Source organism: Lithobates pipiens, unplaced genomic scaffold, assembly GCF_037356315.1.
Source record: "Lithobates pipiens isolate NorthernLeopardFrog02 unplaced genomic scaffold, aLitPip1_a1.2 Scaffold_27, whole genome shotgun sequence".
In the NCBI taxonomy this organism is placed as follows: Eukaryota; Metazoa; Chordata; class Amphibia; order Anura; family Ranidae; genus Lithobates; species Lithobates pipiens.
In genome coordinates, this window is record NW_027507788.1 from 60,381,983 (window position 1) to 60,396,911 (window position 14,929).

The 14,929-nt window shown below is 48.2% G+C and overlaps 1 protein-coding gene across 5 annotated transcripts in view; it reads left to right on the forward strand.

Moving 5' to 3' along the window:
- The first annotated feature begins 241 nt into the window (after window positions 1–241).
- The window catches only part of LOC143933889 (dickkopf-related protein 3-like), a 194,719-nt gene continuing 180,031 nt past the window's right edge, over window positions 242–14,929 (forward strand). For 3 of the 5 annotated variants that reach the window (XM_077456999.1, XM_077456997.1, XM_077457000.1), the window contains exons 1-2: window positions 242–530; window positions 1,073–1,202. Coding sequence is in view for 1 of the 5 variants with exons in the window: in XM_077456996.1 (XP_077313122.1) it covers window positions 487–530 (44 nt within the window). In the remaining 4 variants the exon portion in view is untranslated. The remainder of the gene's footprint in view (window positions 531–1,072; window positions 1,203–14,929) is intronic. The other 2 variants (XM_077456998.1, XM_077456996.1) reach the window with 1 other exon arrangement.

A 14,929-nucleotide genomic window follows, 5' to 3' on the forward strand; every position in this document is an offset into this window, starting at 1 on the left:
CAAAAGAAAGCTCTATTTGTGGGGAAAAATTTATAAAAATTTAATTTGGGTACAGTGTAGCAAGACCGCACAATTGTCATTCAAAGTGTGACAGCGCTGAAAGCTCAAAATTGGTCTGGGCAGGAAGGTGTTTAAGTACCCGGTATTGAAGTGGTTAATTTCACTTGGACCTTAGCATGGCTATATGCATGCAATAATAGTCAGTACCCACTAGGGGATGCTCTAGCCTAGAAGGTTTTCCTTCATTATCTTCCATTAGAATGCAATATCTTGAATGGCTGCATAGCCGTGTACAACATATTTGTATCGCTGCTAGCTTTTCACATCATTGCACCCTGTTCTAGCTTTCATATGCATGATAACTGACAACCCATCACCTGCCATCCAGCCCAGCAATGAGTGTTCTGCTGCTGGCTTTCTTTGTCATCATTGTGTGCACAGCATCCGCCCCTGCCTCCCAGTCTCCTGAGGACCACAGCACATTAGATGGGGGCAGGAATGTTATGGAAGGATTCAACATCTCTAGCCAAGTAAGTAGCATTTCAAACACCATAATGTATTAACTGACATAATGGGTGGATCTGAATAGGTGCATTTAAAGGAGTTGCAAAGGTTTGTGTTTTTTCACCTTAATGCAAGGTGAAAAAACATATGGCAGTCACCAGCCCCCCCCCCCCCGTTTTACTTAGCTGAACCCCTTCATTCAGTTGGCGGGGACACGCTGTCTCTCTCTGCATGGGCTCCCGGCTCTTGATTGGATAGATTGATAGCAGGGCAGCAATTGGCTCCCACTGCTGTCAATCAAATTCAATGACATGGGGCGCCGAGGGGGGATTTCTGCATTTGGCCTCTATGGACGCCAAATGCTGGACTCAGGAGCACGCCCGCGCTTCTCCTAGGGGGTTATCTGATGCGGGCGGGAAGGAGCTGCGAGAGCCACCGAGGGTCCCCAGAAGAGCGGGTTCGGGGCCACACTGTGCAAAACGAGCTGCACAGTGGAGGTAAGTATGACATGTTTGTTATTTAAAAAAAAAAAAATTACCCTTACGATCACTTTAATTTCCTTTATTAGGACAGCTTGGCTGTTTGTAAAACTACAAGCAAGCTCTTTCAAGGCAATTTGTGTAAAGGCAACTTCCTTATAAGGATCACTTCATAACCATTGACAGTTTGAAATTAATATTTATTTAGAAAAATGCTAGGTGAGTAGAAATCTTTTCTGAAAGTGGTAGTACAGTCTTGATATACACACAGGGGTCAAGTCTTGGGGAAAAAAGTGTGGGAACTCCCACCCAAGATCCACTCTCCCACCAAAAAAAAAAAAAAAGATACGCTCATATGCACGAACGCTTCAAAAGTGGTATTTATCATCCAATTTTCATATTGTGTATATGAAGCTTAACTGTTAGTACATAAAAAAAACAACAATCCTCAATAAGCATAAATACGGTAATTTTCTGAACAATCAGCATTCATTCAGTTGTGCTTCCATGCAAATGTGAACATCATGTTCTGATCTTTATTGGGTAATGTTATTTTGTATATAGAGTGTTTATGTGGTGAGTTTACACTTTTCATTGAACAGAGTTTGGATAACACAGGGTTAAACGGAAAGGTCATAAATGAACTGCACATTATCTGGACAGAATGCTTGGGGAGATAGTGATGTGTTCCTGCTTAGGAGATGTATGTTAGGTTGGGGGGCTGCAAACTCTGCAGGGCTCCAACACACACTCGCTGCTATTCCAACCCTTCACATATTTCCACATAAACTTCCCTCCGGGCATTAAACTTTGCCAGGTATTGTGCTCAGCTTACCACCCCAAACTGATGTTCCTCCCTCAGCTCACCTCTCTCCCTGCATGTCCTGTGAGCAGAATAGTTTATCTACCCGTCAGCTAGCTATGATTTACAGGTAGATCGAAGCAGAACCTGTAATGGTGCCCCCTACTGGCAATGCCTGAATGGTCAAGTGTGCGGCACATACTATTGCGAGCTGTGTCGGCGGCTGCTGGTGTAGCACCTGCAACACAGCTCTCATACTTCAAAGTCTTGCAGGACACGGCTGCTAATGGGAACTGAGTTCCTGTTGTGGAAAAGGTACAGGAACTCCGTTCCCATGTGTTCCCGCAGGACTTGAGCCCTTTATACACATGTACACCTGTACCTATAGGTAAGATTATAATGGAGCTTACCTGTAAGTATTATGATAATCTTCTAAAACTGCATTGTTTAGAAGGTATTCACTGCAGCTGTAGCCGGTCAGGTCACCAATGCATGCACAGTAGCTCTGCATTCAAGGCATACTGTGTGTGCTGCCAATCCAGAGCGATGTGCTGCGATGGTGATTCTTGTACGCATGCGGGGGAGTGACATGACCGCAGCCCAGTGATTCAAATGTCCAGAGCCGAACCTGGGAGAAAGACCGGGCAGTGATGGAAGGGCTGGCAGTGGTGATAGGTCGGTTGCAATTGTTCTGTCACTGCCAAAAATGTTGCTAAAGCTCATTTAGTATCAACAGCAGATTGAAATCTCCCTGGTTAACCACTTCACCCCCTGGAAGGATTTACCCCCTTCCTGACCAGAGCACTTTTTACAATTTGGCACTGCGTTGTTTTAACTGCTAATTGCGCGGTTATGCAATGTTGTACCCAAACAAAATTTAAGTCCTTTTTTTCGTACAAATAGAGCTTTCTTTTGATGGTGTAGAGGCCATAACCCGTTGCAGGGCGGCCTTGACTTAATGGGCTTACAGTTACCTTCTCCTGGCCTGCTCTTCCACCTTTAGGGGTTCCCAGGGTTGATACCCAACGACTTGTACACTGACACAGATAAAGTCCTTTCAAAAGGTTTTATTTTGCAGTAGAACTTTCACAAAACACAGTCTCTTTGATAACAGAGGGCACGGGTGAAGAACTCAGGTACCTTGAACTGCTGGTTTAACAAAGTCTCTACTTCCACCCAGAGAGTAGCCACTCGCAGCAGGGTACTTCAAGGCTGAACAGACCTCTAGCCAGAGGTCATGGCATTCAGCATGTTGACTCAAAACGATCAACTGAAGATAAACAGGAACCTTTTTCGAACCGTACCTGGAACGTTTCCCGGTTCCTTTGAGGTGCTGCAAAAGTGTGAACTGGTCAATGTCCATCCCAACTCAGTAACCAGGCACTTCTCAGGATGCCACTTGTCGGCCCTCCTCCAAAGAGTCCTCCCCCAGTCACTTGCACGAGCTGTGGTGCCCCTCCAAGCCGAGAGCACACCCAGACACTCTGAATCCTCCCTCAGTTACAGCGCCTCGGACCAGCCAGTTCCGAGACTCGGGAACAGACGGATCCCTATCCCAGACCAGTTGGGTCTATCAGGGGCCACTGACAGGAACATGAGGCGAGATGTCAAACACCCCATGACCGGGACCCCTCACAGGGCTACCCCGGTCCTGGAACCAGAACAGACCTCTCGAACAACTCCGGAACCCCGAACACGTGACCCACACCTGCTTAAGTACCCCCTCCCAGACTCCTCAGCGGGCCCGGCACTCCCGTTGATTGGCTCCGAGAGGGCCATACCCAAACATCCAACCAGGCCTGCTTCTAGCCTGTCATGTGCACCTCACCGCTCACATTACCAGGCAGAACATCAATCATGGCCTGGCCAGACTGGTGTTAAGGCTTACCTACACAATTAACACTCAGTACTGTAAGGTCCTGAGGCAAAAACTAAATTTACAATGCGTGTGACATTTGATCCCAAATGTCATCCGCTACAATGGTATTTGATCACCTCTGCTTTTTTTTTTTTTTTTTGCGCTATAAAGGGAAAAAGACTGAACATTTTGAAAAAACTTTATATTTTCGACTAAAAATCCAATAAACTCAATTTTAGTCATACATTTAGGCCAAAATGTATTCGGCGGCCACATGTCTTTGGTAAAAAAAAAGGTCAATAAGAATATATATTTATTGTTTTGCACAAAAGTTATAGTGGCTACAAACTAGGGTGCATTTTCTGGAATTTACACAGTTTTTAATTTATGACTGCCTATCATTTCTTGAGGTGCTAAAATGGCAGGGCAGTATAACCCCCCTCATGACCCCATTTTGGAAAGTAGACACCCCAAGGAAATTGCTGAGAGGCATGTTGAGCCCATTGAATATTTAATTTTTTTGTCCCAAGTGATTGAATAATGAAAAAAAAAACATTTTACAAAAAGTTGTCACTAAATGATATATTGCTCACACATGCCATGGTTATGGAAAGTAGACACCCCAAACTATTTGCTGAGAGGCATGTTGAGTCCATGGAATATTTTATATTTGGCCACAAGTTGCGGGAAAATTACAAACTTTTATTTATTTTATTTTTTTTACACAAAATTTCCACTAAATGATATATTGCTTACACATGCCATGTGGAATTGCACCCCAAAATACATTCTGCTGCTTCTCCTGAGTATGGGGATACCGCCTTCAGGATTTCTAAGGGTGTCAATTTTTGATTTCACTCCTCACTACCAATCACAGTTTTGAAGGCCATAAAATGCCCAGATGGCACCCCCCCACACACAAATGACCCCATTTTGGAAAGTAGAGACCCCAAGCTATTGAAAGGCATGTTGAGTACATGGAATATTTTATATTTTGGCAAAAGTTGCGGGAAATTACAAACTTTTATTTATTTATTTTTTTGCACAAGTTGTCACTAAGTGATATATTGCACAAACATGCCATGGACATATGTCTAATTATACCCCAAATAACATTATGCTGCTTCTCCTGAGTATGGGGGTACCACATATATGGGACTTTTTGGGAGCCTAGCCGGGTACGGGGCCCTGAAAACCAAGCACCACCTTCAGGATTTCTAAGGGAGTATATTTTTGATTTCACTGCTCACTACCTATTACAGTTTTGTAGGCCATAAAATGCTAAGATGACACAAAACCCCCCAAATGGCCCCATTTTGGAAAGTAGACACCCCAAGCTATTTGCTGAGAGGCATACCTCACATGCATGGTTCAGTTTGTGTTTACACTTGACGCCAGACCGAAGTTTGCGTTCACCTTTGCGCGAGAGTAGGGGGACAGGGGTGCTTGATACCAAGATGATACCTAAACATGCAGGCATCATTCTGGTATAACCACTCAAAGTCCAGCAACATACCAGTTCGTTGCTGGTCCTTGTTGGCCATATATTGTAATATTTTCTTTTTCTCATGCAGCCTGTGGGCTGAACGAAAAAAAGAGATTGATCAGTGGGTATGCCCACCATTAGAATACCTCCCTTCATCCACCCACTTCTAATGATGGGCATACATGCACCATTTATATATGCCGAACCATGGGGGCATCTGCAACTGAATGACGTACCTGCTAAGCAAATGATGGTTAACAATAAAACAAAGTAACATTACAGTATAACAGTGAGGCCGCGTACACACAGGCGGACTGTTCGTCCAACTTTGTCCGCTGAACAGTGTTTCAGCGGACAGTCCGCTCGTGTGTGGGCTTCAGCGGACAGTTTCAGCGGACAGTCTGACAAACAAAGTTTTTCGGAATTTCCGTAAGACTGTCCGCTGAAACTTGGTTTGAGCGGACAGTCCGCTCGTGTGTAGGCTTGTTCGGCAAACTAAGTCTCGTGCATGCTCAGAAAGAATTTACACGGCGAAGGTTGCATTGCAGTGTATCGGACGCCGAATTTCTCGTCCCGTCGTACGTGCCGTTCACGTCATCGCGCAAGTTTTCAGCGGACTGTTCGTTCGTCGTGTGTGGTCAAGTCCGTTCATGCTAATTTTGAACGGACTGTTTGTCAAACTGTTTGACGAACCTAGTTGGGTGGACAGTCCGCCCGTGTGTACGCGGCCTAAGACTTACCATATGTGCAAAGCAAATACAAAAAAACATATTAAAAAATAACACATTTTTAAACGCAATCTGTGCCTAAAATATATATATATGCCGAAGCATGGGGGCATCCTCCCGCAAAAGGTAGGAGCAAATCGCTCCTCCACCCCTGCTGCCCCCATGCTTCGGCATATATGCTCTTTTGTTTAACTGTGGTGGTGAAATCACCACCGACAGCGTTGGAGTCACGGAGTCATGTATCATGAGAGCAAATGCTGTTGCTGTCAAGATAAATAAATCCGCTCTGCAGCAGAATGTCGTACCTAAAAACAAAAAAATTATTAACAATAAAACACAGTAAACAGTAAAATATAAAAAAATTGCATACCTGAAAAGCAAACATGATAAAACATAATAATAAAACATTGCAGAATAGAATACAGTAAAAAAGAGTAGAACAATAGAGAGAAAATAGAGAGAGAGAGAGAGAGAACAATAAAACGACAACTATTTTTGTTTTTTTCATTTTATATTTTTTTTGTGTTTTTATTTTTTATTATTTTTTTTACACTTTTTTTTGTAACTGTAACAGTTCTAACAGTTGTAACGGTTCCAGTGGTTTGGGTCTCTCAAAATGCGATGGCATCTTGGGAGACCTTGTGAAAGTGTGCCTAGTCTGTGCAATGCTGTACCCTACGCTAATACTCAACTAGTGTATGGTATACAAAGACCAGGATTGTCAGGAGGGACAAAAATAGCGGGTGTCACGCCTATATCTGTGCTTGCTGCAGACACGACATCTTCTTTGGGGGGCTCGTTAGGTAGGGGTACTCGGGAGGACATAAGGAAAATGCCTTTCATGCAGCCGGCTTACTGAATTTGGTTGGGGAAGGTGAGGTGGAGCACCGTTTGGAAACAGAAGGTCTCTGACAATCTCTTCCTGGAATTTAAGGAAGAATCTAGTCCATCCTGAAACACTGTATAGCACATGAGCGTTCAGCAAAACCAATTGAAATAAATAAACAGACACTTTCTTGTACCAGCATCTGGCCTTATGGGCAACTAGGTATGGCGCCAACAACTGGTTGTTGAGGTCCACCCCTCCCATATTTCAGTTATATTCGTGGACACAGAGGGGTTACTCCATAACACCAGTCGCCGTATTCATTTGGACCGTTGTGTCTTCATGAAGGGAGGTAAGATCGAAAACATTCTTATTATCCCTCCACTTCATAGCGAGCAAGTTATTACACTGAAAGCAGGCTCTCTCCCCCAGCCTATGACGGGAATCTACAAGCCGCTGGGGAAAGCCCCGGGATTAGGTCGCGCGGTGCCACATGCTCCAATCTGCTGATAAAACAATTGACTAAACAGTGGCACGCTCTTGTAATAATTGTCCACGTACAAGTGGTACCCCTTTCCAAATAAGGGTGACACCAGGTCCCACACAATATTGCCAGCACTTCCTATGTAGTCAGGGCAGTTTGTCCGCTCTACGTGACTATCTTTACCCTCGTAAACCATAAAACTAGGTGTATAGCCTGTGGCCCCGTCACAGAGCTTATACCTCTTGACCCCATATCTGGCACGCTTGCTGGAAAGGTACTGTTTGAATGACAAGCGGACAGAAAACGTAATCAGGGACTCATCAACGCAGACTACTTGATGGGGAGTAAACAAATCTGCAAAATGTTGGTTGAAGTGGTTTACGAATTGGCCGAATTTTGTAGAGCCAATGGTATCCAGGGTCTCCACGAGGACGACAGAGTTCATTGTCATTGAAATGCATGAACCGTAAGATATGCTTGTATTGTGCCCTGGTCATGGAGGCAGAGAACAAGGGCATATGTTGAATTGGGTCAGTGGATCAATATGACCGCAATTCACTTTTTTTGGTTATGCCCATGTTGAGGGAAAGGCCCAGAAAGAGATTAAATTCGGAAACCGTAATTGGTTTCCAATCTCTGGCAAAGGAGGACTGGGGAATAGTGGTGATGTGTTGACCAGCGTACAAATTGTTTTGGTCCACAATAGATCTATAGAGACCTTCAGTGAAGAATCAAGTGATGCAAAATCAACTGTTTCTGCCTGAATGCCGGGTTGGCCAGTGAATGGGGGAAGTACGGGTGCTGCAGAAGTGGTGGGTTCCCAATTAGGATTGGCGAATGCAGCAGGAAGGGCACTATGGGCACGAGGGGCCTGTGTTCGTCTTCTTGGTGGCAGCGGGACACTACTTGTGCTTGCCACCTCACCAGCTTAAACTGCACTTATAGGACTCTCCACCTCACTAAGAGTTACTGCAGTGCTGGATGTACAACCAGGGTGTACTAGGCCACTGGTGCTTGCCAGTTCACCAGAAGGATGAGCAGCACTAGTACTTCTCTGCTCCATACAAGGGACCTGCGGATCTTCCACCTCAACAGAAGAAGTAGATTGCGGTCTGGTACGCCTGACCTTGGCAGGGACCACAAATCCGTCATCAGAGCTATCTGTCATGGAGCCGCTGTCATCTACAGGATCATATTCTGAGCCTGAATCTGATGGATGAGTGACTTCCTCTTCACTATCTGTCATGCTCAGAAACGTGTAGGCCTCTTTACTAGTGTACCTTTGATTTGCCATTTTGGGCTCTAAATTTAGTCGTACACTAGTGAGACTCACAGGTAAAAAAGCTCCTAGGTTGTCAGCGACTGTATCAAAACGCTAACAAAAAAACTGTTAGCGATCACAGGGATGTGGCCTGACTCTGCGAATGCTGCAGTTATGTGTTTAAGGTTTTGTAAGTGACCCCCGTGCCCCCCCCATAGTTCTCCCTTAAAATCAGTGGCCTCCCCCTCAGCACGGATCGCTCCCGCAATAATGCCGACTGCTTTGGGCACTAGGGGGGCATGATGCGCCCCCGCCCGCAGGAGGCAAGTAACATACTGGTACGTTACTTTGCCTGCCCGTGCCATTCCGCCGACCTATATCGTCGTGTGGTGGTTAAGACAGTAAAGGAGCAACTCCATCAGAAAAGTTTATTTTCAGAATTTTCAGTAAAAATACATTCAGTTGTATAATAAATAATGCAGCGTACACACAAGCGGACTTTTAGACGGACTAGGTCCGACGGTCTTTCTGACGGACTTTCGACGGAGTTCCGAAGGACTTTCCGAATGAACAGACTTGGCCACCCACAATCACACCAAAGTCCGACTCGAACGTGATTACGTACGACTGGATCAGAATAAGGAAGTTCATAGCCAGTAGCCAATAGCTGCCCTTGTGTAGTTTTTTGTCTGTCGGACTAGCATACAACTGGAACTGGGTCCGGCGGAATTCCGATGAAAAAATTTGAAACATGTTCTGTTTCTAAAGTCCGTCAGATTTTTGGACAGCAAAGGTCCGATGGAGCCCACACACGATTGCATTGTCAGCCGGATTCGTTTCGTCTGACCTTTGCTAAAGTCAACAAAGAGGACAAGGGGGCACTCTTTACGTCTAGAGGAGAAGAGATTTCATCTCCAAATACGGAAAGGTTTCTTCACAGTAAGAGCTGTGAAAATGTGGAATAGACTCCCTGCAGAGGTGGTTATGGCCAGCTCAGTGGATTGCTTTAAGAAAGGCCTGGATTATTTCCTAAGTGTACGTAATATAACTGGGTACTAAAATTTATAGGTAAAGTTGATCCGGGGAAAATCCGATTGCCTCTCGGGGGATCAGGAGGGAATTTTTTCCCCTGCTTTAACAAATTGGATCATGCTCTGCTGGGGTTTTTTGCCTTCCTCTGGATCAACTGTGGGTATAGAATTGGGTATATGGGCTGGTATATGTATATATGTAGGTATGTATATATATATATATATATATATATATATATATATATATATATATATATATATATAGTATATTTTATTTATTTATTTATTTATTTTTTGGTTGAACTGGATGGACTTGTGTCTTTTTTCAACCTGACTAACTATGTAACTATGTAACTATGTAACTATGTGTACGCGGCTTAAGGGATATCAAAATACTTTGCAAATGTAATCTGTTACCTTTGTTTTTTTCTTTCACTGTGCCTTTAAAGCTGTTGGTAAATACCTGTGTCACAAGGACAATCTCACTAAATTAGAAAGAAATGCTATTGTCACGTTTCGATCTAGTGATAATAGAGGCTGACAAGGGGGCTCAGTCGTCATCCTAAACGCAAGTGACTATAAAGAAGAGGCTTTGCGCCAGTTGCAAGATACCTCCACATATCGAATTTTGGATTGGGCACCAAATCTCCATCAAATCTCTCTTTGAGTGTTTGGGTCATTGGTTAGACCAGTATCTTCAACCATTGGTTGTAAGAGTACCTGGCTATATCAAGGACACCACATCAGTACTGGCATCTTTACAGGAAGTAGTATGGAAAGAGGAATACCAGTGGCTCACCATTGCTGTGGAGTCACTATATTCCTGTATTCCACACAACCTTGCGATTAAAGCCATAGAACATCATCTGACATGCTACAGCACTTACGACACCAATTTGAGAGAGTTTATAATTATGGCAGTTGAATTTCTGCTTAGCCATAATTATTTTATGTTTGATCAAGTTTTTTATCTGCAATGTAGGGGAGCTTCGATGGGGGCCCGTTTTTCACCATCCCTGGCAAACCTGTACATGGGCTGGTGGAAGGAGACCTTTCTCTTCTCCCAACACAACCCATGTGGTTCTATAATTAGTTACGGTTGCTAAATTGATGACCTTCTGATTGTATGGGATGGTTCCCTCACGAACTGTGTCACCTTTGTATCCTTAGCAAACAAAAATAATCTCAATTTAGAACTTAGTTTTGATAATCAGAAGGATGCCATTAACTTCTTAGACCTTACTTTAACAGGCAGTGCAGTCCAGGGTTTGGTTACAACATGTACCTATTGTAAGGCATGCGCAGGCAATGCCTTGCTTCTGGCTACTAGTTGCTAACCTGCTCACACCAAACGATCCATCCCGATGGGGAAGTTCACCAGGGCCAGACGTAACTGCTCCTCCGAAGAAGGTTTTAACAAGCAGTGCAACATTATAGCTTCACGACTCCATTCACGAGAATATGATAAATGGAATATAGATAGAGCAGCTCGTCTGGCCAGGGAGAAAAATAGAATTACCCTCTTGGGAAATGCTGGTCGCAAAAAGAGCCATAGCAATAGTAGGAGTTCTAATGACAGGAAAGCAAGTTCAGTCACTTTTGTAACAGCCTTCCCCTTGGAATTTAACAAAATAAAAAACTATTATACTATTATAGATAAATACTTTCCATGGATGGAGATTTGGCACCAATACTTAAGTCGGGCTGTAGGTTTTCAAGCCGACGTGCGAAAACGCTAGGAGGCCTTTTGTCCCCAAGTCTGTTTGAGTCGCAGCAACATAAAAACTTGGTTGAATACTGTGGGCTCTTACATCACTCCAGACAGGAAAGCCTGGAGCGAAAAAGAAATAAAATGAAAAAATAGCGTAGGGCTGGGCATGACAGTGTTAACAGGGTGCAGAAGTGCGAGGGCTTGCATGATTGGAGGAGCTTGGGGAGGAGGGGACAGGAGAGTAAAAAGGAGCTGGCCCCTCCCCCAGGCATCAGTTCAGCGTACAGGAGCAAGCTTGGAGGAGCCTGGAGGAGCCTTGATGCGGTCTGGCCCGGCGACACGGAGGGCAGGATGGCGGCGAGACGAGAGAGGGGGGGCGGTCGAGGTGAGCGGGCGACATGTGCTTGGGTCCACGCGTACGGGCTGAACAGTGCCGCTGGAGCCCCTCTCACAGGTTTTTCCCCATAGACGACTTCGGACTGGATGGGTGCTGCTCCCGGTACACACGGATGGGGGATCCTAACCCCCCCCCGCCCGCCGGCACTCGGCGACGGGGGGGCTTCGGGAACAGTGTGGTGCACAGCGGTGTGGGAGCCCTCGGTTCGGCTCTCCGGGAGCACATGGGCTCCGCCGCTGGCGGGGGGGTGGCGGGGGCGGAGCTCTGGTGGAGATCATGGCCGGTGGCCGTTCGCTCTCCAGAGGCCGCCACGCGGTTTACACGCCCCCCCTCTACCCGCATTGCACACGGCTGGGGGAGCCTTACCCCCTACGGCATTCGGCGACGGGGGGGCTTCGGGACCAGTGTGGTGCACAGCGGTGTGGGAGCCCTCGGTTCGGCTCTCCGGGAGCACGTGGGCTCCGCCGCTGGCGGGGAGGTGGCGGGGGCGGAGCTCTGGTGGAGATCAGGGCCGGCGGGCGTTCGCTCTCCAGAGGCTGACACGCGGTTTACACGCCCCCCCCACCCGCATTGCACACGGCTGGGGGATCCTTACCCCCCCTACGGCATTCGGCGACGGGGGGGCTCCGGGGACGGTGGGGTGCACGGCGCTACACCAGAGCACGTGGGCTCCGCCGCTGGTGGAGCTTTGGGGAGAACTGGCGGGCTTTCGCTCTCCAGTGGCCGACACGGGGTTGCACAGCCCCCCCCCCCACAACGACCAGTGGTAGGGGGCGATCTGGGGACATGGACAGTTTTGCACACCCCCCCCCCCGCTGCAGCGAGAGGAAACGCGGGCTCCCTCAACCCCCCCCCTGGCAGTGAGTCGGCAGGGGGGGGGGCGGAGCTCGGCACCGACAAATTTCATAGCACAATTAATCCTGCTGTGGACATCAGGCCTGCATTGCCCTGGCCGGTGGCTCTCTACGCACCGTTCGGTGGTATCTGCAGAAGGGGACAGGGGTTCCCCCCCCTCCATCGCTCGGCCATGCATAGGCACGGCAATGGAGTTCCAGTGGGTGGATCCGGCGCAAGAAGGCGGAGGCAGCAGCCGCGCGGATCCTCGGTATCCTGGGATGCTTCCCCAGGAGGGCTGGCGATCGAGAAGGACGGTTGGAACAGCATTCGCAGGGGAGGCTTGGTCGGAAGAGGAGGAAGAGCCCCAGAGCCGAGCGGCGGGATCTTCGGCTGGTGGGACTCGCACCAGGCTGCTGGGTAAATCCTGTTACAATTTTTCTATTTTATGGCGGGTTGAGGGTTAGCAGGGGGGATCGGTGTGGGTGGGCCCAGGCCACGGCATGCGGGACAGGACCCGCGGTCAGGTTTGCGTGGGGGTTTGTCACTGGTTTTCTTTTGGCCCATGTTCACGCTGGTGCCAGGGTGGATACGGGAGTATGGGGGGTTTTAGCTGCCTCTGACCTAAGAGGCAGGGTGGGTGCTGGTGCAGGTCCCCAAAAGCGCGCCTTCTCACGGGTTCTGGGGTCAGCGGTGGACGGTGGGGACTGGGGCACTGTGTACCTGGAGGCTTTGGACATGTGGCAAGACAGCTGGGGTCCGGTGAACTGGGAACGTGGTGCGGGAATGCAGCGGTACAGGAGGAGCGGGAGTATTTTTCCCTGCTTGGTACTGGTTTTAGCTATTGGGGTGCAGTTTCCCCCGGTACGGGGGCGGGGGTCCACATGGGAAGGAATGGAGGGCCAGGCCCCTCGGGAGGGGGGAGGTCTTGCCCTGCCTGGGGGGTCTGTGGTGGGGGAGGCCCAGAGGAGGTATGGGTGCCCCTTACTACCTGGGTAGAAGATGGTGGGTCTGCGCACATCTGAGTTTGGGTGCCCCCTTTCTGGCTGGGGTGGGTCTGGTAAATATAATAAAAAAAAAAAAATTAAAAAAAGAGACAAAAACGAAAAAGATATAGAAATGAAACTTGACTGAAATACAGTCTAAAGGGGACAGTAAGCTTCTAGACGGGTTGCGGGAGTGGGGGGGGGCCCAGGAAAATATATATAGGGCCGGACCTATCGGTGGCGGGGTGGTCCTATCCTCTTGGTACGAATGGGTCTCCTTTTCCTATCTGGAATAACACGGGGGGTGGGGCGCATCCGAGTTGGGGTGGCCCTTCCTAACTGGGGTAAGGTAGTGGGTGTTGACTGCTTTGGGGCGTGGGGGTTTCCTTTCTAACGGTAATAAACCGGTGGGTTGCGGCCAGTCTGAGGTATGGGGGGCCCCTTCCTGATTGGAAAAGGTGGGGGGGGGTTGGGGCCAGCCGGTGGCATGGGTTCGGTCTTTTCCTTCCTGCCTTGGGGGAATAGGGGGGGTTGGGGGAGGTATGGGTGCCCCTTCTGAGTTGAGGAGGATGGTGGGTTGGACACATCGGGGGTGCGGGGTCCCTGTTTCCCTGGGCAGTGCTGGAACGGTGGGTGTCAGGGGGGGACTGGGGCCCATCGGAGGTATGGTTGTCTCTTCCAGATGGTGGGGAAGCTGGTGGTTGGGGCCCATCGGAGGGATGGGTGTCCCTTCTTGCCTGTTGGACGATGTGTTGGTTGGGCCCATCGGTGGTTGGGTGTCCCTTCATTACTGGGGAAATGTTGGTGGGGCCCATCGGAGTCGTGGGTGGCCCTTCCTAAGGGTGGAAAAATGTGGTTGGGGCCCATCAGAATTATGGGTGGCTCCTCCTAACGCTGGACAAATGTTGGTGGGGGCCCATCGAAGGTATGGGTGTCCCTTTCGAAGTGTTGAAAATGTTGGTTGGGCCCATCGGAGGTATGGGGGTCCCTTCCTGACATTACGGTGGTGACATTGGGGCTTCCAGTGTCCGGTGAGTACGTACATGGTTCATTTTACTGTCGCGTTGGCAACATGGAGGTGTGCGGTAAGTATTTGGTAAGTACGTAAGTGGTGAATTTTACGGTAGCGTGGGTGACGTCAGGGTATCGGTAAGTATTTGGTGAGTGGTTATTGATATATGCACGGATATGTAGGACTGCTTGGATTTAGGGCGTCAGGCGAGGTGGTTTGTAGTGGTTAGGTGTGGCCGGTTATTAGGTTAGTGGGTGTTGACGGAAATGCAGGTCTGGGTCTCTGGCCGACAGGACGAGCGGTGGGCTTTCTCCATGGGCCAGTGGAGGGGGGTTCCATTCGCGTTCGTGAAGTACGTCGGTGGGATACATGAGGTGCATCGACGGTATGGCTTCCAGTGGTCTGGCCCAGTAGGTTGGGGTGAGTATGTTGGGGTTTTCTGTCGTGCGTTTGTACGTGGACATCATGATAGGGGGTATGGGTTACCATAGGTTGCGATCTAATGTCAGCTGGGGGTTGGGCTGTTCGGT